The 24,146-nt window shown below is 32.6% G+C and overlaps 1 protein-coding gene and 1 pseudogene across 2 annotated transcripts; one reads left to right on the top strand and one right to left on the bottom strand.

Moving 5' to 3' along the window:
* The first annotated feature begins 638 nt into the window (after positions 1 to 638).
* Positions 639 to 6,642, top strand: LOC132605988 (P-loop NTPase domain-containing protein LPA1 homolog 2-like; annotated as a pseudogene).
* An 8,405-nt stretch (positions 6,643 to 15,047) lies between these two features.
* Positions 15,048 to 19,342, bottom strand: LOC132605986 (pentatricopeptide repeat-containing protein At2g28050). 2 transcript variants are annotated; one of them, XM_060319284.1, is made up of 2 exons: positions 18,924 to 19,342; positions 15,048 to 17,797 (listed from the first exon to the last, which is right to left on the bottom strand). In XM_060319284.1, exons 1-2 carry the CDS (start codon positions 19,289 to 19,291, stop codon positions 16,576 to 16,578), a joined length of 1,590 nt encoding a protein of 529 aa, XP_060175267.1. In that variant the 5' UTR covers positions 19,292 to 19,342; the 3' UTR covers positions 15,048 to 16,575. The 2 variants fall into 2 exon arrangements, with proteins under 2 accessions (XP_060175267.1, XP_060175268.1); XM_060319285.1 differs by lacking the exon at positions 18,924 to 19,342 and adding an exon at positions 18,755 to 18,852.
* Positions 19,343 to 24,146: the final 4,804 nt, after the last annotated feature.

Genomic DNA, 24,146 nt, shown 5'->3' with positions numbered 1-24,146 from the left:
TACTTTCCGGATCGGGGGAGTGTTTGAACCGAGGAAAGGGAAGAACATTGTCTGGTCTGACTTTCCCGTAGCCGAGTTAATCATGGTCGTTCCTCTGGTAGATCGTGGTCGTTAGTCCGCTTGATCGTGGCTGTTAGTCCGGTAAGGTCCGTTACGCGATTGCCACGCGTCGATAATGTCCTGCCATGTTCAACTGTCATCCGTACGGGTGTCAGACCGTACAACCAACCTAATCCAACCTAATCTATGACAGAGTTGCTTCTTTACTTTTTAATTTCTCATGTTGTATGAAGCCCATGGGGAAATACTATAAATAGGGCTCATTGTTCTACTTTGAGGGGGTTGGCTTCCTCATACCAAGAACTCTTGTAATAGCAAAAAATATATCAACTCTCTCTCTCTCTCAAATATCTGATTTCGGTCCAAATTTATTGTGTTCATCTCTTAAATTTGTCCAATCAAGTAATATTCATATATTAGCATATATATAAATCTATAGCGAATCTCTGGTCGTCATTGCTCTCTTCCTATCGCATCACATACACCTTTTTTCCGCCAAAAAGATTGAGGCTTAACCACATATCCTATACCTACTCATAAATTTAATTGATTATCCAAATTCGGGGTAAACAAAAATATATATAGAACATATGCACTAATTATGTATATTTATGTATATACATGTATACAATATGTATATTTATACTTGATATGGTACAAAGTATGGCTATTATTTTTTAGGGCGATCCAAAAAGGTAAATATTCCCGTCTTTTATGGTTAAGCAATTGAGGTTTGTGTTGTTGCTTGTTGTAGGAAATGGCGGGGGAAGTGACGAAGGTGTTGTATGTAGTGGTAATAGAGAAGATGATGAGACGAGAGAGGAACGGAAAGAGTCGTCGTTGTTCAGGTATACGCGTCCTGTTCTGCAGAGCACACTCCAGCTTATGGGATGCAAACCCCGACATGCCTTGAAGGTACATTGCCTTTCACTTTTTTGCTTTCTTACTGGCCTTGTAAAAGATTTCACAATCAGCACCAAAAAAAAAAAAAAAAAAAAGGGAATTAGTTACAAACTTCATCGCTAATCTGTCGCTAAGTTGCTCGAATTTATGATAATTTTATTGCTAATCCGTCGATAAATAAATTAGCTAAGGATGTTGCTGATTAGCTACAAAATTTTTCTGAATGCCTGTTTATTAGTGTACTGTATGTTAACCTATTACTATATCATGTTAGTTCTCATTTTGTAATCACCTTCAAATTGACCTGACACTGTCAGTTTTAGAATTTTAACTCTTTCTCTGATGATCAGAATAGGTAACAAATTTGATGAAACACTTAATTTGTTAAATGTGAAATCTTTCTTATCTAGTTGATCTCTTTTTGTTCCCGTTGTATTGTCTCGTTGCTTGATCTATATTTATTTTATATCAACTAAGCTTTAATCCTAAGTTGGCATCAGATATATGAATCTTCTGTATCTATTCAGAAGATTACAGTTAACTTTTTAACGTGAAAAGCCAATGCTTGCGAAGCTGGCCTGGTCTGTAGTGTGGGTTTGTTTTTCTTTTTTGGGTTAGAACATGCATATAAATTATAGACTGAAAGATTTCTTCATTATTTTCCTTGAGCTGTTCGTTGAGCTGGTTTTCTCTTAAGGATATACATTGTTTTAAGCTCAATTATAGCTCTCACTAACTATATCCTTGATAAATTTCTAGTTGATTGTTTCAGAGGCAGATTCAGGATTTAAATTCTATGGGTTCAATCTTTTAAGGTTTTTAGCATTAAACCATTATATTTTTAAAGTTATGAGTTTATATCTACTATTTGTTGCAATTTTAGCAAATTTTCACATAAATTTATGTTTTGTGTCGTAAGTAATAGGTTCAAACCCGGTACCATAATATTGTATCCGTCCCTGGATTGTTTGGGTCTACCAGGACCGCGACGTTGTAGGTTTCTGATGAAAGGTATATGTCAAATCTGATTAACCGAACTATTCCCCTAGTGCTGTAACCGGCTTTCTAGTGTTGTTATGAGTGAGGTTTCTGCTTTTGAGTATTAACAATATCAGGTTTTTGTGCTGGTGAATCCGGCTCTTTATAACAATCGGGGGTTCAATTATCGACTGTTCTTCTCTAGATTCTTTGGCACTGTACCTTCCGATACATACCGTTATAAGCTTAATTGATTTTTCATGTGTAACTGAGGCGTTCGACTTTGTATGATCAGATTAGCGGAACAGTTTTTAAGAAGATAAGAAGTGACGAGTTGGTTTCTGCGGATAGAAACCTGTCTAGAGAGGATGATTCAAAAGGACTTCTTCCGGACGAGGCTAGTAATTACATTGATACATGTTTGGATAAAGTGGATGATAAAAGTAAGAGTAAGCCATTTGAGTTATACAAAAAGCGCACCACTATAGTTGTCAGAAGAAAAACTTTTCTTGACGTCGTTTGCGATGCTCTAACCGAATACAAATATATGGGACCAAATCAGAGGGATGACTTAGCTTTAGCTTGCAGGTAAATCAGTACAATTCATGCATTTCTGCAGTTGGTACATGGTATTGTTATCTTTATATAACTGGCTGTTTGTATTTATGTTTCCTTATCCCTCCTCTTCTCTGAGGCATTTAAACTGCACAAACATGAGAAAACAGGGTGGAGGCTAATTTTTTTTTATGGGGTGGAGGGGGATAGTGTGATCTATTTGGCATTCATTATGCAACTAGGAGGGGGTATTGTACTTGGTGGCCTACTGGTATGCCAAGTACTCCCTCCGTCCCAATTTATGAGATATTCTTTCCTTTTAGTTAATTCCAAAACACATGACACATTTCTATATTAAGTAATAATTTGACTTTAAAATGCTCATTCTACACTTATGAAATGATTTATAGCCACACAAATGTCTATGACTAGTTTATACCCTAAGTTTCAAGAGTCTTTTCTTTCTTATTATTAAACTTTGTGCCTAGTCAAATACCTTCACATAAATGGGACAGAGGGGCTAACTTGTAAGTGCAACTTCTAGGTTTAGAACCCCCAGTCTAAAAAAACAAATTTGGTTTTAACACTGCCAAAAGATCTACGGGTCGTTCTCCAGCCAAGTATCTGCTGAATTTGTAAGTTTGAAAATTAGGTTAAAAGAAGTTTTTCTTTTGGTTTCATCAATAAAAAGCTATGATTTAATTTTGATGCATTAGTGGGAGGGCTCCATGTATATTAGGTGAGTTAACAACTGACATGAAAAATGAGTCTGCAGTATTATCAGAGGGCATGATGAATGAATGCTGGAAGCTGATGGTCTGTTAGTCTTTTGATATGTGCTGATCAGACTTATTACATAGCATAGTCTGCAGATAGAAGTTTCTTTTACTTCTCATTGAGGTTCCTTTGATTAATTTTCATTTAACCTTTTTCTGTATTTCCTTTTTGTATTTCTTCACTTTCTTCAGGATCAGAGAAAGAAAAGAATCTGTCACCGTGCTATTGTGTGGGACTGGTGGCTGTGGCAAATCTACCTTATCTGCTTTGCTGGTATGAGTACTTTATAGTAAGCTTTGATTTTCTTTTTCACTCATCCTATATTGTTTTACTAACTTCTCCTTTCTTTTTAACCAACTTTAACCATCACACACTATTGAACTTTATATTTTTATTGAGACACAACAATTTTCAAGTTTGCATGTTAGATTGAGGAATAGATTAACCTTGCGTATCTGACTTGTGTACATGTTCTCGTCTACAATTTATTTAGGGAGTTTTACACTGTATAGCCGTCATCGAAAATAGTAGCCAGCAAATGTATAGTATACTATTATTTTTGGACAACTGACTGGCCAAATGTGTGACTTGCCCTTTTATTACAAGGAAGCAGATTGGGAATAACAACTGTAGTGTCCACTGACTCCATCCGACATATGATGAGGAGTTTCGTAGATGAAAATCAAAACCCTCTACTTTGGGCTTCGACCTACCATGCCGGTGAATATTTGGATCCAGTAGCTGTTGCTGAAGCAAAGGAAAAAAGAAAAGCAAAGAAGTTATCTGGGATTTCAACTCCTCCGTTACGAAAACAAGACGGTGTAAATGGCGTGACTGTTGGAAAATCACCTCTTGACGGAATTTCAAGTGTGATCGATGTGATTAGTTCCAGACAAATGGCAATTGAAGGATATAAGGCACAGAGTGAGATGATAATTGATAGCCTTGATCGATTAATCACTTCATGGGAAAAGCAGAATGAATCAGTTGTTGTGGAGGGCGTTCATCTAAGCCTTAACTTTGTCGTAAGTGTTAATTGAAAACTTTTTTCCCTTTCTCTAGTGATTAAGTTGATTTCAATTTGCTTTTTTCCCGCAGATGGGACTGATGAAGAAGCACCCTTCGATCATACCTGTTATGGTATACATTGCGAATGAAGAGAAACATTTAGAACCCTTTGCAGTGCGTGCAAAGTACATGACTCTGGATCCTGCAAAAAATAAGTAGGTTAAATATATACGCAACATCCGAACAATACAAGAATACCTCTGTAACCGAGCTGACAAATATTTGGTGCCAAAGATTAATAACACCAACGTTGATAGAAGTGTGGCTGGTATTCATGCGACAGTTTTCAGCTGCTTACGAAGGCGGGAGGCAGGGGAACAACTTTACGATCCAATTACCAACACGGCTTCGATCATCGACGAGGAATACCGGAGTCAGTGTGGTGCCAATTGCATGAGCTCTAAGGGGATGTTTCAACTGATCCAGAGACAAGGCTCTTCTAGGCAGTTGATGGCTCTTCTGAATGATGACGGATCAGTAGCAAAAGCTTGGGGTGTTAGAACAGAGACACCTATGTATGGACCCATGCATATTGGTACAGCTGAACCTATTAATCTGCAATTTGGCCACTTCGGGATCAGTGCTTGGCTCAGTGATACTGGTGGTGGTACAAGTCATGCCAGTAGTTTTGATGAATCAAGGGGAGAGCTGACAGACAATGGAAGTAGATACTTTTCCTCTTGCTGCACCACTCCGAGGTTTTCTGATGGACACGCGAAGGAGGTATGTCACAAATTCTCGAAGGCATTCCCATGAGCTAGTTATTAACTAAAAGCTTTGCTGCGAGTAGTCTTAACATTTTATCCGGTTAGTTCAAGCATGAATATAGTGAATCTGTTTGGCCGAGACTCGTTTATGCACATTATGCTTCTAGTTTAAGAATTATATCTCGAGGACTACACATAGCATATCGAACCAAACTAATTAGATATCGCGTAAACCGTAAAACAATAACTTATGGGTTCTTCATGTAGCAGAAACGGAAGACCTGGACGAACCACGACTCTACTACTGGTAGATTGTGGTTGTCACGATGTGTTGGAACAACCCCTATATCACAGTCTAAACCCTAATATCATTGAGAGCGACGAGAGCATAGATATTTTGAGAGTTCTATCTCTCGTGTATTTTAGTTGTACATAGTAGGTGTACTTTTATAGGGAAATATTATCGGTGTACTTTTATGGGAAACTATTAGGGTTACAGTAGTTACTAAAATTATTGTGTTTATTGGAATGGGATTTTACAGCACCTCTTATGGGGGCACCCTTATCTCCAACAATATCTTACATTCATGTTTCCTGCTTAAATTCATATTTCCTGCTTTAATTACAGCTGAAAGAGGAACAATCTGTACACGGTAGCGATGATGATGAAGAGGTTTATGAACCACCTGAGATCGACAGTGATGAGGATCCAAGTGGTGATGACTCCAGACACATCGACGGGGAGGTGTGTATTAATGGTCTATGTAGTGTTTGATGGTTCCATTAAAATTTGCTACATTTCATTGGCTTAATTAGTTACAAAGTTCATAAATTTTAGCTCGTGAACTGAATGCGCAACCATCTTCTAAGTCTTTTTGGCTTGTATCTGAATCATCATTCTTTCATTATCAACTTTTACTATTCATTACTTTGTTAGCTTTTTCATTTAAAGAGAACTTAACTATTTGCTTTTTCTGATAAATTTTTCGCTACTTTTCTAACAGTTGGAAGGCTCAGTGGACGAGGACTATACCCAATCAGACGAGGAGTATGATGATCTTGCGATGCTTGGCATTCAAGAAAATGCTTATTTGATGGATGATTCTGACAAAGACACATACAACAAATTCAATGTGGATGATATTGAGGAACAAAAGTATGAACAGAATACTGATCACTTCAGAAGTAAAAGTGAAACGTTGTCCGAGTCACCTGTAGATTTCTACTCTTCTTTCTTTGGAGAGATGAATGAGAAGGAAGTGCCGACTTTTGGCAACATTAGGACTAGAAAACGTTCCCACAGCATTCCAACCCATGCACAGAATGGTGCCTTTACAAATGTTTACAGTTTTTCTGAAGCAAGACCTAGATAGTATCTCAGTTTTGGCAAGTTCCAATTTTGTCCAAGAACTTCCTTCAGTTTTTCAATTGGTTAAATATCTCCTTCTCCCTCTGTAATTTCATCCTATCATCTTTATTTTTGTGAGCGTTGTAGTCAAATGTTGGAATGAGAGCATTCTCTCTTTGTAAAAAAATGGCGCAGATGATCTTTTGAGCTTCTTCAGTCTTCTCGTCATGCTATAGAATAGGTCTTTGATTATTTTTATTTTTTTTCGGTTGCTTAAGAAGACATATTTTTGTAAACTAGTCTTAGAGTACATGTGTGTCATGTCAATATATAAAAAACGCATACAAGACAATCCAAACGATGTGTTCCAATAAAATAGAAATTTAAAAAGTTGCAAGTTATTAAAACTGATAAAGGTTATCGTGTTAAATTATTTGGTGCTTTTTTCACGTCTTAAAAATTGAAGTTCTAAATTTTAGAGAAGTAATTAAATTACTAAATGACAACTTTGTCTAGTATGAACTTTAACCGTAATTATGATTTTAAAATATCAATTTGACATTTCACTTTTGAAATTTTTAAATAAAATTTAAATCCACTGAAATAGACTTTCTATATATTCAAATAAGGACATTTTAATTAATTTAAAGTCCTACGTATTAAGATTTTTTACATATGCGAAATAAAGAAAAAATTAATAACTAAGATTTTAAGTGATTTAAAAGTCACAAAGAAAAACTCACTGTCTTTTTAAGTCTACACAATGACTCCAGAACCTAAATAAGAACTCCTAAAACTGGAAGGAATTGAAAGTGCTCCATATTTAAATACAAGTGGAAGTGCTAGAATTATTAATACTTTTTCAATATATTCAACTTAAACCTAATCGTAGTTCCATAATTTCATCATTACAATTTCACAGCACCATTCTTCTTTTTCACTGTCAGCAAAACCTCTTTAAGATATAAGAGCTTTGAACTAAATGCAAAACGGGGAAAAAAAAAAACATTTTCAAGAAAAGGCCCAAAACAGTACACTATCTTTTGGTTTGGACTCAAAATGATGCATATTCTTTTATGTAAAATTTTCACAAGCAGCTACCTTTTAGTTCCTTCTAACAACCTATAACTACATGTTCTACATTTACAATTCGTAGCTGGAGGACCATATATTTAGCTAGTAGACGCGTCGACTTAAATATAGGATAAATATAATGGAAATACACATGCTGAGAAAACTGAAAGTGCTATATTTATGGAAACAAAATCTATTCCAATTTAAATTAAAATCAGTTTTTAATGTTCCCTGATTCACGCAAATATCCTCCCATTCCATATCTGATCTCATATCTCATTCAACCAGCTAACAAGATGTTATGTTATATTGGTGGTTTAATAAGATTTGAAGAGTCTACTCTATATAAACTGATTTGACCTTTCGTTTTGGATTTATGTTTTAATAGTTGTATTTCGTATATATTTTAGCTATATTTTAGTTGCATTTTGACTGATCTGTTAGATACTACTCATTCTGGTTTACTGTTAACTATATATCTTACATATATTGGGAGTGTATTTAGATGAAATTTTAACTTCTATAACATACTGTACATTAAAAGTGAACTTATGGAATATATCTAAGTTATATTTGTTGTATATTTCGACTGTATTTAAATGGTTAAATATACTACAAAAAATTACAGTTATGGTGAAAAACAATAAATACGAATTAACTAAAGAAACATGTGAAAAAAATAACAATACAAAATATACTTAAAATGCACATAAAATATAGATCTAGTTAAATCACAGATCTGTAATAACTGAACTAAAAAATACAAACGAACTAAATATACTGAAAATACAACATAAATATATTGGTTAAATACACGGTGAAACGTACAGTATAGAATATTACCTTTTTTGAGAATTAGATTTGAATTATGAGTGAAATTAATGAGTAGTTAATTAGAGATGAACAAGGAAGATGAACTATTGTAAAACTGATTTGAAATTGGAGGAAATTAAGCGATATTGGGCATAATGGCATGTATTTAGGGGGATAGGAGAGAGGGACGTTTTTTTTTTTTTTTTTTGCTTAAATTTAGGGGTGTGGGAAGTTATCAGATGAGTGGTAAAAAAGTGGTAGCTATAGGAAGTAAATATGTTATATTTTAGCTACTAAATATAATTATTGTAAAGTTTAATTTGTTACATAAATAGGTAATAATGTAAGCTATGCCAAGTAAATTTTAGTTCTTTGATATGGAGCACTAATAGTACATAATATTTGTCAAAGTGATGCACTTTTAGTCAATCCCTAAAAGTGTCTTAACGGGGAGTGTTGTGCTGTCATATGAGATATTTTCCCAACAAAACCCAACCTTCATATCCCTTCACAAAAATAATCTTCTATCAGACCTGATTTACCCCAAAAAAAACATTTGTTAGGAAGATTTCAACGTATATTACAACATTCCGGTTCTTCAAAATATTGTTTTAAATGGTCAAAAGTTTTAATTACTCAAGTGTCCAATTCAAAGAGAAGGTTTCATACAAAACGAATGTTTGAGGCCGATAGGTAATCAAACAAATTTTATCCTATTCTAATGACTGGTCAAAGGTTTATCCTTTTATAATATTAACAAGGATGCATGAGTTTTGTCTTAGAATCAATGGATATAAAAAGAAGAATTTTTATCTTTCATGGCCATTGAAGAGCCCGACATGTACAGATTAGCTACAAACACTGAAAAAAGAGATTGGATTTAGCCGGCAGAGATATAGCGGTGGCTGAGTTAAATGGTGATGGTCAGTGCTAAGTTTGGTGCAGGGAATGAAGGGGTACGATGATTATGGAGTTCTAGGTTGAGACCGGAAAGGAGTACTTGACTAAAAGATTGTTTTGTTATGATTAGTACAAGACGTATAGGTTATGTGGTTACAGTAGTCTCAACTAGAATGAGTCTCATTCTTGCTGATAAAAAATCATTTTGGGTGAAGAGCTCCAGCTCTTTAAGATTTAACCGTACTTTTGAGATTGACTAAAAATGCACCACTCTAGCAAATATCATGTACTATTAATGCTTCATGTAAAATAATGTGTATCTTTTTGAGTCCAAAGCAAAAGATAGTGTACTATTTTGGGTCTTTTCTCTTAGATAAAACATCCACCGCAGCCACCCCTTTCACATGAATCCGATATTACTACTATTAAGAAGCATGGGTTTGCACCAAGCTTCGTCGTCCGTTTTCCATAAAAAAAAAAAAGGTGTGAGCCCAACTAAACATTAGTTAATATTTTAAAAAAAAAGTGTGGTCCCCATATTAAACACCAACCAACCAATATTTAAAAAAAAAAAAGTGAAATCCACCATCTCCAAACTCACGAGAAAAAAAAAAGTGGATTCAATATTAATAAAATCAAGCAATATAAACACAAAGTAAATCCCATATTAAAAAAATAAACAATGTCAAAAAAAATGTGCAGACTTTGTATTCGTAGTAAACACTAATATAATAAAGTTTTAGATACGGAGCACAAACTACAATGTTATATTAATCGTGTTTTGAACATAGTATCCCATATTGACAAAATCAAGCAATATAAAAAAAAAAAAGTGAATCCCATATTAAAAAAAACAAACAATATCAAAAAAAAAAAAAAAAAGTGGAGACTTTGTATTCGTAGCAAACACTACAAACTAATAATGTCCAAAAGGGTGAGTCTATACTAAACAATACCAAGCACTATAAAAAAAAAAAAGTGTGGTTCCCATATTAAACACCAACCAACCAATTTAAAAAAAAAAAAGTAAAAAAAGTGGAACCCACCATCGCCAAACTCACGGGGAAAAAAAAAAGTGAACCCCATATTAACAAAATCACTATATAGAAGAGTGAGTATTGGACAATGGATCGTCGTCCGTTAAGCATTAAAAAAAAAGTGTGGTCCCCATATTAAACACTAACCAACCAATATTAAAAAAAAAAAAAGTAAAAAAAGTGGAACCCACCATCTCCAAACTCACGGGGAAAAAAAATGGATCCCATATTAACAAAATCAAGCAATATAAAAAAAAGTGAATCCCATATTAAAAAAACAAACAATGTCAAAAAAAAACGTGCAGACTTTGTATTCGTAGCAAACACTAATATAATAAAGTTTTAGATACGAAACACAAACTATAATATTATATTAATCGTGTTTTGAACATAGTATCCCATATTGACAAAATCAAACAATATATAAAAAAAAAAGTGAATCTCATATTAAAAAAATAAACAATGTCAAAAAAAAAAGTGGAGACTTTGTATTCGTAGCAAACATTAATATAATAAAGTTTTAGATACGGAGCACAAACTACAATGTTATATTAATCGTGTTTTGAACATAATACATGTATGTATATATATATATATATATATATATATATATATATATATATATATATATATATATATATATATATATATATATATATATATGCATAAAAATAGCGCAAACTAATAATGTCCAAAAGGGTGGGCCCCATACTAAACAATACTAAGCAATATAGAAAAAAAAAATGTGGTCCCCATATTAAACACCAACCAACCAATATTAAAAAAAAAAAAGTGGAACCCACCATCTCCAAACTCACGGGAGAAAAAAAGTGAACCCCATATTAACAAAATCAAGCAATATAAAAAAAAGTGAATCCCATATTAAAAAACAAACAATGTCAAAAAAAAACATGCAACGAATTAACAAAATCAAACAATATCAAAAAAAAAAAAAAAAAAAAGTGAACCCCATATTAAAAAATATATATATAATGTTAAAAACAAAAGTGCAGACTTTGTATTCGTAGCAAATACTAATATAATAAAGTTTTCGATACGAAGCACAAACTACAATGTTATATTAATCGTGTTTTAAACATTGTATATGTATATATATTATATGCATAAAAATAGTGTAAACTAATAATGTTCAAAAAAAAGTGCACCCCATAAAGGGTGGACCCCATACTAAACAACGTTAAGCAATATTAAAAAAAAAAAAAAGGTGGAACCCACCCTCTCCAAACTCAAGATAAAAAAAAGTGGATCCCATATGTTAAAATCAAGCAATATAAAAAAAAAAAAAAAAAAAAAAACGTGAACCCCAAAAATAATGTCAAAAAAAAATTGCAGACTTTGTATTCATAGTAAACACTAATATAATAAAATTTTAGATACGGAGTACAAATTACAATGTTATATTAATCGTGTTTGAACATAGTATATATATATATATATGCATAAAAATAGTGCAAATTATTAGTGTCAAAAAAAAAAAAGTGCACCCCATATTAAAAAATCAAACAATATTTATGTAATTTCCAAAGTATCTCATTAAGTCAATAATGATGGATTCATTGTCACGTGCGTATCAATCCATTAGTGGGAGCAAATGAAATTGCTTTTCTTCAAAAGGTTAAGTAGTCAAATCATACAATTTTCTTTCTTTTTTTATATTAGCCTGAGATCTAATCTAGATATTAAACTGTTGTATTTGCTATTCCACCATGTAATTTATTTGTTATGTTTGCTAAAATAAATATACTTAAAATATTTATATTTTAAAATAAGATAGAATTTAATTACTTTTTTATTTTTATTCTTACTCTAATAAATGTGAAAAGAGATTAATGTCGTAAAAACAAATATCAAATGGAGATCAAATAATGAATAAGGTAAATTAATCAAATTATAATTCTAATCGACGTTTTCTTAAAAAACTATGCAAAAGATAACATGACAAGTAAAATGAGCTAAACCGAGAATATTTACCAAAAATTAAAAAATAGTATTTACTCATTTAAATAGAAAATCAATTTCTACTTTGTTTCATTTTAAACATGTAAAATTAATTTAATAATTTAAATTAGAATTATCCAAATCAAAATTTGATAAAAAATAATAAGTATTTTACACCTTTAAATTAATCGAATTAAAATTGAAAGTATCAACTGATGCTTAAATATTGCTATTATTTTATCTCAAAGAGAGGAAAATAGAAGTCTTCTCTTTAAAAAATATTAATAAATTTGCTGATTTTGTATTCGTAGCAAGCATTAATATAATGAAGTTTTAGATACGGAGCACAAACTACAATGTTATATTAATCGTGTTTTGAACATAATATATATATATATATATATATAAAATCACTATTCAAAGATAACTATATACACATAAATGCACTATAATCTAAAGTGTTGGGCCCGTGCTGCGGCCGTCTAGTTTAACAAACATTTGCTAGACTCATCACTCATCCATATAAAAAAATGTTTTTGAGCCGCGGTTCAACACACCAACACGGTGTCGGGAGGGGCCCCTTTTCTATTTTATTTTTATTATTATAGAAAAAGAACTGAAAATCAAATTTAGGAGAAAACCTACTCGTTACTTGATCATATTCTCCACGACATCTCCGCCTGCTACCGTAGCAGACCCACTAGCAACTTAGGTTTTCTTCCTTTTTTTTTTTTTTTTTGTTTGTTTAATTGGTTTGATCCAATATCAAACTTTAAACTTGGAAATAGATAAATCAACAAAACTTTTGCATGTTCTAAATTCCAAACAGTGGATTGGTAAATCCACTTTTGCTGCCAAGAACCCAAACAACCTCTGTCAAGTTTTGATAATTTGAGCCCTAAATCAGGTTTCATCCAGCCGCATCAAATGTCTTACAGCAGCTTTAGAGCCTGTTTGGAAAGCCACCCAGGTAATTGAAATTGAGTGTAATTTGGTGTAATTACACAGTTTGGTCTATTTGTTTGACCAGATAATTACACAATCAGGTGGAATTGAATGTAATTGAGAGGGTGTAATTACACTCTCCAATTCCTCAAGAGGGGGCTGAGAGTGGATGTGATTACGTCTTGTAATTACAGGATTACTTTTTAGTTTATTTCTTTTTAATTTTATTTTAATTTATTTTTTATTTCTATTATTTAATTTATTTTAATTTCTTTTCTTTTCTAATTTATTTTTTATTTGTATTATTTAATTTCTTTTTTATTTTTACTTTTTAATCACTTGTATTTTTTAAAATATATTTTTCTTTTTATAGAATTTATATTTCATTTCCTTTCTTCTCATTCCCAACCTTTACTTCTTGTGGTTCTATGTAATTGCTCATATTTTTTTTAATTTTTTACTTTATTCATTTAGCATGACCGTGTTAATATTCTAATTTTTGAAACTACATCTCTTAATATTATAAAAGAATGAGTCATTAGCAAACTTGGCATATAAAAAGTACGTTATTAAAGTAGAATTTCGATTGACTTATATTTTCCCTTTCTTTTGAATTATAAGAGTATTTACTTATGTTATGTTGAAACTTACTTATGTAATGTTAGAATTTGACATAAGAGTATTATATTAAAAATATTCTTTCGGATTTTGAATTTAGGTTATATTTTCGATTCTAAAAATATTTACTTTAGTACTATTGACTTGTTATTTCACATTGCATGTTGTTATTTTTCACTTAAGGTTGATAGAATTATTGTCAGACATTTGAATAGTGTTAATGGCATTATATTTATAAATATTCTTTTTGGTAAAGTATATTTATAAATATTCTTTTTTTGTCAAACATCCAATCCCATGATGTTCTCACAAAAAAGGTATGCTTTTAATTTTTATAATCAATTAAAATAAAAATATTATTAAATTGAAATTATATATGAATTATTTTTTACAATATTAGTTACAAATATATGATTATTAATTAACATATTTTCAAGAAACAATGTATTATTAAATAACTAATCTAATATCATCTATAAAGGCACGTATTTTTTAAATATTAATTTTAAATTTTTTATAATTAAATTTTAATTTTAAATTAAACTAACTGTGTAATTACATTTGTGCAACCAAACAACACGCTTGTAATTACATTATGACAAACAAACAGGTCGTTATAACTATAATACTTAGTAATTACTAGGCTGTGTAATTACTGGGGTAGTAATTACACCAATTCCAATTACCAAGTGGCTTTCCAAACAGGCTCTTAATTATTCAATTTTTTTCTTTTAAATCATGTTCTTCATAAGCAAAAACGAATTCAAAAAAACACAATAATCATACATAATCACACATATGTATATTCTAGGTCATCTATTTAAATGCTAGTTGGCTCTTGATGCTAATTGATGGATTACAGGCATAAACAGCAGAAGCAAATAGTCAGGATCAAACTTGCATGTAATATAGACAACACATAATCAAGATCTTAATCAAACATAAAATTGATACTCATCTCTTGAAGCGTGAATGCGACCACGTATCTAGCCTTCAAGCACGAGCAAAAGTTATCCACGCGTTTGTCCTTCAGTTTCATGGTCTTTTGCTATGTAACCCGAATAATACCAGAATTTGAACCAATGATGCATGAATTTCATCAGAAACAGCCTCTATACCTTTACAAGGTAGGGGTAAGATTTGCGTACTCTCTACCCTTTCCAGGCCCACCTGGCTATGTTGTTGTTGATGATGCATGGATTTAGTACAGTTTTAAGCTATATCAATTCGAGATTTTCAGCAATTATTGATTTCTTTACTAAATTTGAAAGACTGCATTCTGACCAAGTGTTTTGAGATATGATGTAAAAACTACTGTATATGTTTTCTCATCGGTTTGTAGATTTGGGACGTATGCCAGAGCTTCCAGTCCCATTGAATATTACAATGCTGATGGGGGCTAAGGATCTGTTCAAACATTGAACTAGTTTTACAGGCATATAGAGCTCAACTATTTCCATCTTGCTACACAGCTTAGTTGCTAATTGCGGGTGAAAGCATCGCCGAGTAATCATAACTAGAAGTTCAGTGTCTGTTTAATCACAAAATGATATCCTAGTTGAGGTGATACAACCTTGATGTGTACTGAGCTTATACATAGACATACAACACGATACTGAATAGCAGCTCAAGAAATACTACTGATTCAGCAAAAAAGTTCCTATCCTTTGAGATGCAGAGACCATGGATCTATGCACAGAACTAAATGGTAAATAAAGAAAAACAAAAACACCATGACCCGACCAATACTCCATAGAAATGTAACATATTTTGACATATATGCGAAGCAATCAATGATTTCTTCGACTAAGTTTCCACGCAAACTGATCGAGAACTACCATTGCGCAGGATGCTGAACCAATCGAGCCATCATACCTATATGAGCAAGTAGTAAATTCATGGTTCCAGTGAGTCAAATCCAATTTCAAGTAAGCATGTTTAAGCCCAGTCCACTAGAAAACTCTGCTGGGTGCTAGTGTTCTGTTTAAATAGGGAATTACAGACCTCCAAGAGCAAACTTTGATTTTGGACTTGAGCACATACAAACCTCATTTACTAGGTCTAAGTGCTTTGAATCCAATAGAGAGAAGACTCAAACTAATGAAGTTAGACAAAGAGGTTCATGTGTCCCACAAGTAAAAAAAGGGTCAAGATATTTTCTGAGACCTTAACAATCAAACTCAATCCAAAACCAGAGATGTAAACGGTTAAACTCAAACATAACCAGAGAAGGAAAAGAATAAGCTTCAACTACCATCCAACTTCATGAACACCAATGCCTCAGAGTCCCACTGATGTAGGAAGAAAGAGGGATTTTTTTTTATAAGGAATAAGAGGGATATAAGAACCTACAAACAAGTCAATGAATTAATAGAAACTTTGGGCAGATTTTGTAGGGCTTTCGAGATCAAAACAATGAACATCTAGTTGATAGAGAAGTCAGTGGAACCAACTTTTATCTTTGTGACAATTTACACCGTCACATTTGGTTTTGGGAGGGGCGTATTTATGACAAGTGAACTTTATGCTTCTTTTTGACTGCTACTAAAATACACCGAAAGGGCGTTAACTTACAAGTTACGACCCACATCATTTCAAGCCTGTTTTCTTTTCAGTTAGGATGCAAGCTTATCTGTATATTGTCTCTTCTTCTTCCACATAATGCATGTATTTCCCATACCAAATCTCCATTTAAGGAGAACCCATATTTATTCAAGCTTGCATCGAAGACATGAAAGCTTATCTGTATATAGTTCATGAAGGAAAATACCACCAAAGGCGCTAATTTAAAGCCCGCATAATTTCCAGCCTGTTTTCTTTTCTGAACAACCATTTAAGCAGCATTTCCCTTTATATACTCGTTTTCTACTGCTGAAATATTCATCATTTCTGCAGAATGAGCATCATCATGCTGTTTCCCGAGCCATAAACTAATCGTATCAGAGTAAAAGGACGTATCAAAGCTGTCTTCTTGTTGTTTGCGTTTGTGAACCAACTTTTCAGAAGCTGAATTTCTTAAATAATCAACCAGCGGAATGGTAGCTAACTTCTGTTTAGACATGCCCCTTTTGATTAGAAGTGTTAACCAAGATATCGCCTCTTCAGTCCGATCTAACTTGAATAATCCATCAATTATCAGCTCATACACAGACATATCTGCGATGAATCCTCTCTTCTCCATCAATGCAACTACGCTAACAGCTTCCTCTATCATTCTGGCCTTGAAGTAACATTCAATTAAAACGTCGAACATACTATCATCCAACTCAACTCCCTGACCCACCATTTTATCTACAAGCTCTTTCACTCTGCTTACCTGTCCAACATCACAAAGACCTTTTACTAAAACTGAGTATGTATCGATATTTGGGCAGATGTCTTTCTCAATCATCTGCCTGAATAATGAAAGTGCCCTTTCCATACTCCCTAGCCTGCAATATCCCTTAATCATCGAATTATACAAATGGATATCCACCTTAAAACCCTTGACATACATTTCCAAAATCAATCTCTCTGCATCATCAATCTTCCCACCACTCAAGAATCCATCCACCAGAAACTTATAAGTCTCGGCATTTAAATCGACATGTTCCCTATTCATCAACACCAAAACGTTGTCCATTTCTTCGAAATTCCATCTCTTAGCACAAGCATCCACTAAGGTATTACATGTAATAATATTAGGCTTTACCCCTTTAGACAGCATTTCCTCCACCAATTCTCTAGCTTTCTTTATCTCCCCATTTTTACACAATCCATCAACCAAAACTGTCAAAGAAAATACTGAAACCTGAATACCTGATTCAATCATTTGATAAAAGAAAACCAGCGCTAATGCGATGTGATCGCTTTTTAAAAGCTTAATCAAATGAACAGTACAAGTTCTCTCATTAATCTCAATTGCATTTAGTCTCATATACATGAAAATCTCCATAACCTCTTGGAATTTTCCGTTATCAGATAAAGCTTTAAGAAGCAAATTGAATATTTTTGAAGCAAACTTTGACGAAACATTGTGATTCTCAAAGAAGGAAGCTACAACAGCAAAGGGGCACCTGAAAATTTTAAGAGATAATTACATTTTTGGACCGCTCTAAAACATAATAGCCAGTAATGTACATGCTTTGTATATTAAGTATAAATATACATATGGGTCATTGGCACTTTTGTCCCTATTTTGTGGCAATCTTAAATTTTTGCCCCTCAAAACAACCAACTTTTTCGCGGGGCATAAGTTTATATTTTCGCATCATAATATCCCACAGGTTATGCCCCACGCGTTTAAAAAACTTATCCCAGCTAGGCATAAGTTCGATTTTGAAGGGCAAAATTAAAAACCAACACAAAATAGGGTCAAAAGTGCAACTTTTTCTTTACATAATCAGTATATAGGTTTGTATATTTTGGCTAGTGCCCGTAATTAATTTTGGCCTACGGGTCAAAAATGAAAAAAAGCCTAAAGTTTAATGCTTTAAGCATTGAAGAAGGAACATTCTGGTTATCAAAAAAGAAGGAAGCTACAACAGCAAAGGGGCACCTGAAAGTTTAAGGGATAATCACATTTTTGAACCACTCTAAAACATAATAGCCAGTAAACGTATGTATGTTATGTATATTAAGTATAAATATACATATAATATACATACAATATACTTATAATATACATAATCAGTATAGGTTTGTTCATTGGGAAACTTAAGTAAATGTACCCTTCGACCAAGAAGTTTACCAACACAGCCGAAGTATACACTACCTATACATTTCGGTTGTATATGTTGTGTACAGGTATGTATAGAATATGTATATTCAGTAATAAAGTATACACTACCTATACACTGTGTACATGTTTTGTAAACTAGACGGCCGAATGGTATTTGATTGCAATTTTCCCTTGTACATTTTGGCTAGCGCCGGTAATTAATTTTGGCCTATGGGCCAAAAATGAAAAAAGAAAAACCCAAAGTTTAATGATTTAAGCATCAAAAGAAGAATCTTTAACAGTAAATGGATACCTGAAAGTTTCAATCTTTGGGACTAAAACCAAAAATGGGCAGAGGGAGTATATATCAAGTATAAATATACACAACATATACATTACAAAATACATAATTTAATGCTTTAAGCATCAAAGAAGGAACATTCTGATAATCAAAACAAGAATCTTTACAGTTAAATGGGTACCTGAAAGTTTCAATCTTTGGGACTAAAACCAAAAGATTCTCAGCATCATCAAAGTATCTTTCTTTAACAAGTCTACAAACAAGATTCAAATGGGTTTCAACACCAATCTTGAAAGTAATTAAAGATTGATTAAGGAGAAGGTAATTGAAGAAATCAAGGCATTTAGGTGTGTTAATATGTGGATCAGATAAAATAAGGTGAACTAAATTGGGATTAAGGTTGTAGAGAACAGTAGTAGTGGGAGTATTTGAGATTAGTACTGTGTTGATAATGGTGTCTCCAATTTTAGCTTTAGGATGAAGATGTGGGTTTGGTATTTGGCATTTCTTGAGAGTTCTTAGGTTTTGGAGTACTTTTTGGACTGACATTATTTGATTTAGGAAATTGAGAGATTCATTTGACTTGAATGCGGTGGGTTTTTTTTTTTTTTTTTTTTTTTTTTTTTTTTTTTTTTTTTGTAGTGGTAACTTACTCAAATGACTACCTTACGGTAGTTTTTTACCATTTGTAGCTATTCTTTTAAATATTACCATTTGTAGTTATATTTTAGCAAAATAGTGTATGTTTTCACGTTTATTTGTTGCCAACAAATACATGAGAACACGGTAAAAAAAAACAGAACTCTTGATTTTAGCCTTTAACGGTGAAGCTATTAAATTAGATATTAATATATTTTTTTGATGTATTTTAGTGATTTTTTTTTGCTTTGACGTATTTTAGTGATTTTTTTTTTTTTTGCTTTGATGTATTTGAGTGATTTTTTTTTTTTTGCTATAATGTATTTTCGTGTCTTTTTTTTTATGTATTTCAGTGTTTTTTTATATATATTTTATTGATTTTTTTTTTATGTATTTCAATGGCTTTTTTTTTTATGTATTTCAAATACATTGTGTACATTCCAACTACATATGAAGCCATATATATTCAAATTTTCATGTATTTGAATGGATTTCAACAAATACATTCAGATACAAAGACAAAAATTAACAAAATACACTAAGAAATACACTAAAAAAATACAAAGACAAATACATTAAAAAACAATGTATTTGTGAGATGTATATTTTTAAATGTATTTGTATTTGGCTTTTAACAAATACACACGGCCAGATCTGAGACACTACCACCACAAAAAATCCTAATCTCTCCACCACCACCAAAATCCTAATCTGAGACACCACCACCACCAAAAACCCAAATCTGACACACCACCACCACCAAAAAACCCTAACCTTTCCACCACCAACAAAACCCTAATCTCTCCACCTCCACGTCATCTTCTCCTCTGCCATCTCAAAATCAGTGCCATCGCCGCCACCAACAAATACACACGACCAAATTTGTGTCATCGCCTCACCAGATAGAGTGAAAAGAGAGAGAGAGAGGGGTGAGCACAGAAGGAGAGGGAGAAGAGAAGAGGGGCGGCGCGACCATGGTGGTGGTGGTTGAGATAAGGGGGAGAGAGATTTTTTAGGGTTTTGAGAAATGGGTAGTGATTAGGAAAAAAGAAAGATATATGTGTTTGGGTATGTATTTTTGATATAGCTACCATTTGTAATTTAAAAAAGTTAATTAGCTACTAAATATAATTAAATAAAAGGATAGTTAATATTAATAATTAGGTCTTAAAAAAAGTTACAATGAGTAAAAATTCCTTTTTTATTTTAACTTTCTTTGGATCTGGCTGAAAATAGAAAAGGAAAATTGACATAAATAGGTCCATCCAAATAATAGCAAGCAAATGATATTAATGTATAATCCTTAAAAAGGTGGGGTAAAATAAGTACATTTTATCCTCTCCACAATCCACTTGTGGGACCCTCCCCTATCCAGGTAGATAGAGTTATTTGTGGTGAATTTTTTATTAGTATATATATGTTTTTTGTATATTTTATAAAAAAGTAGCGTATGGTTTTGTATATTTGGCTAGCGAATGATTATTTTAGGCCGACCAACGAAATGTGTGACTTTCCCGCAAGAAAATGGATGTTAGATGGTTAGGGGATTGAGAAATGTTCATGTTACTTTTTTGAACAGTTATTTAGTAAATGACCTACTTTTTATTTTTGTTAAAGATTATGTAGGTTTTAGATCAGATCTAAATATTCCTTTTGAGCAAAATAAAAATCGTATGAAAAAATATTAGGACTAAGGGAAGATTGATTAAGGAGAAGCAAATTGAAGAAATCAAGGCATTTGGGTGTGTTAATATGTGGATCAGATAAAATAAGGTGAACTAAACTTCCAAGGTTGGAAAAAACAGTAGTGGGAGTATTTGATATTAGCACTGTATTGAGAATGGTGTCTGCAATTTTTGCTTTAGGATGAAGATGTGGGGTTGGAATTTGCCATTTTTTGAGAGTTCTCATGTTACTATAATCACTTCTAAATGCATTTATCAAAATATTATATTTATTATATTCAAAGGATGATATAGTAAAATTATCTTTCTGTTTTTTGCTTCTTAATAAGCGTGCCAAGTCAATATAACAAGTAAAACTGGACGGAAGAAGTATAATATACATAAAATATACATATTCTATATGAAATATGTATAGTTTTTGTATATTTAACTAGTGAATGTAATTATTTTGGCCGATTAGTCTAATGTATAACTTGCCCAAAACAAGATGTTAGATGGTTAGGGAAATTGAGAAATTTTCATGTTTCTTTTTGGATAGTTGTTTAGTAAATGATTCACTTTTTTTTTCTTCTTAAAGTTTATGTATCTTTCGGATCACGATCCAAAGATTCTTTTCTGAGCAAAATAAAAATTGTATAAAAAATGTTAACCCGTAGTCTAAAATTTTGTAAGTTATTCAATTGCCATACGACAATCTAATATTTTATAGCTAAGATTGAGAAATATATGTACAAACATTAGACTCCAGCCTAATGTTATTTGAAGGATAATTTTGTAAGGAATATATTTGTACAAGTTTTAAAAATAAAAGGTTTTTGCCCTTCAAATAAGCTGGTCTTTAGGTTTTGCCCTTCAAATGAGCTGGTCTTTAATTTTTCCCTTCAAAATCGAACTTATGTTTAGCAGGGCATCAGTTCTTTAAGAGATCCGGTATAACTTGTGCGATATTATGAAGCAAAAATATAAATTTATGCTTGGCAAAAAAATTATTTGCCTTGAGAGGCAAAACTTAAAGACCGACACAAAAGAGGGACAAAAGTGCAATTGACCCTTAAAAATAGGGACACAAACTAAACAGTAACCCAAAAGGGAACCTTTGTAATTGGATAAATGGGCCTAGGTTTCATTTTTTTGTGCGGATTGTCCTTCAAAGGCACTGGTCTTCAATTTTTGTCCCTCAAATTGGTGGTCTTTAATTTTTATCCTTCGCCTAATACCTTTGAGATTATGGGTTTGAACTCCAGCTCAGTAAAAAAAAAAAAAAAAGAATTTCGCAAGGTAAAGACTTGGATTCACAAGGCATATACCTTAAGTTTGAAACTCTGCCTCTGGCCTAACTTTTGCCCGAATAGGGCTAATTTTGCTACGAAACTCTGCCTTGCGATTTTTTTTTTTTACTGAGCCGGAATTCGGACCCCAAACCTCATGATATTAGGCGAAGGGTAAAAATTAAAGACCACCAATATGAGGGACAGAAATTAAAGACCAGTGCCTTTGAAGGATACTGCAAATGTTCCCCTAGGTTTCAGCTGAAGTAGGACACGTTAGTGGGCTAAGTTGATAGGTCATTTTATATAGGCCTAGCCCATCTCTTCTCTTAAATGGGCAAGAGATGGATCATTTTGGTTCTTGTATGAACTGTGTTGGGTATGGATGAAAATGGTTCATAGAAAATGTTCAATATTTAAAATTAATTTTTCAGTATTTAGTTAGGTATAAAAGTAGATAACAAAGAAATAAGGTTGCAGGATAGTGTTTTCAAGTTTGGTCAAAATAATCTTTAAGTATTAGTTGAAGAAATAGGTACGAAAAAATAGTCGGGATACGTGCAAAAGATAACGACTTTCAGAAATAAAAGCCATTTTCCACTTCTAATGAAATATATTTTCCTTGAAGAGAACCTTTTTTTGTTTCCCAGAAATCAAAAGTAACAGCAATAGGCGGGAATGGGTCTTAGCTGTGCTATTATAATTGGAATTTTTTTCTCTAGGATATAGATGGGGACATTGGTAGTATTTTTTTGGTAGGTTTGGAGTGACATTACAAATTGGGAAACTGAGAGATTGATGACAAACTCGAATACTATTTTGAGTTGTTGATAGTGGGATTTCTCAGTTCATTTTTCTTTGGGCTGTGCTGACATAAACCAAAATAAACTCGAATACTATTTAGACATAAGCTCATTTTTGGTTTTAACAGCTTTAAGGGTATTTCAATCATTTAAAAAAATTTAATACAATTTTATTAAACATATCAATTGCTTATTTTCAGTTCCAAAATTTAAACAGGCGCATAGTAGAGAGGGTTCATGTGGCGCAGATAATGACTTGGTGGGTGCTCTATCACGGTCTAAGCAGATTTGGATCGTGATAGCCCATTGAATAAAATTGTGCGACTTATGTTATCTATCATTGTGAGTTTAAGATGCTTCAACCTAGCAGAATGAACAGAGTTGCGCTTGGTGAAGAAAAGGATGAATCTGTTGACATGCACTTGAAGTAGGCCCCAAAATTTTAAAAGGTCTTTATACCTAATAGTAACAAAAGAGCTCGAGCCCAAACTACACAAGTTCAAAGTCCAATCGATGGAGAAAGAAAAAAATTTAGTCTTTGAGTTTGAAATACTTTTTTTATCATCCTTTATTCCTCTGTATCATGTGGAGATATATATGCATTTTCATATTTGTTTACTAACTTATACCTTTGGTAGGGGTATTATTTAGTCAATACAAACAAAATAATAAAAAGTTCAGTTAGCTTCTGAAAGTGAACTTCTATGTGGACCTAAGACTAGCTTTTGATCTGAATATCTGTTTCTATACTTCTCCAAAAAAAAAAAAAAAAATACATAAAAAGTTCAGAATCTAGGGAAGATGGGTAGGGAAGAGGGGGAGGTGGAGAACCTGGGCGAAAATAAAAAATTTATGGCTTTGATAGAATACTACTACTATATCTTAATTGTACTAAAGAATTTAAGCCCCACTATTTGAAGAAGAAGAAAAGGAGAAGCCCCCCATAATTAGCTGCATGGTTTGCGATAAAATTTCTCTTGTATTTAAAAAGCTAAAACGAAACCCAAGT

The sequence above is a fragment of the Lycium barbarum genome, chromosome 8 (assembly GCF_019175385.1).
Source record: "Lycium barbarum isolate Lr01 chromosome 8, ASM1917538v2, whole genome shotgun sequence".
Lineage (NCBI taxonomy): Eukaryota > Viridiplantae > Streptophyta > Magnoliopsida > Solanales > Solanaceae > Lycium > Lycium barbarum.
This window is presented reverse-complemented; position numbering and strand designations above follow the sequence as displayed.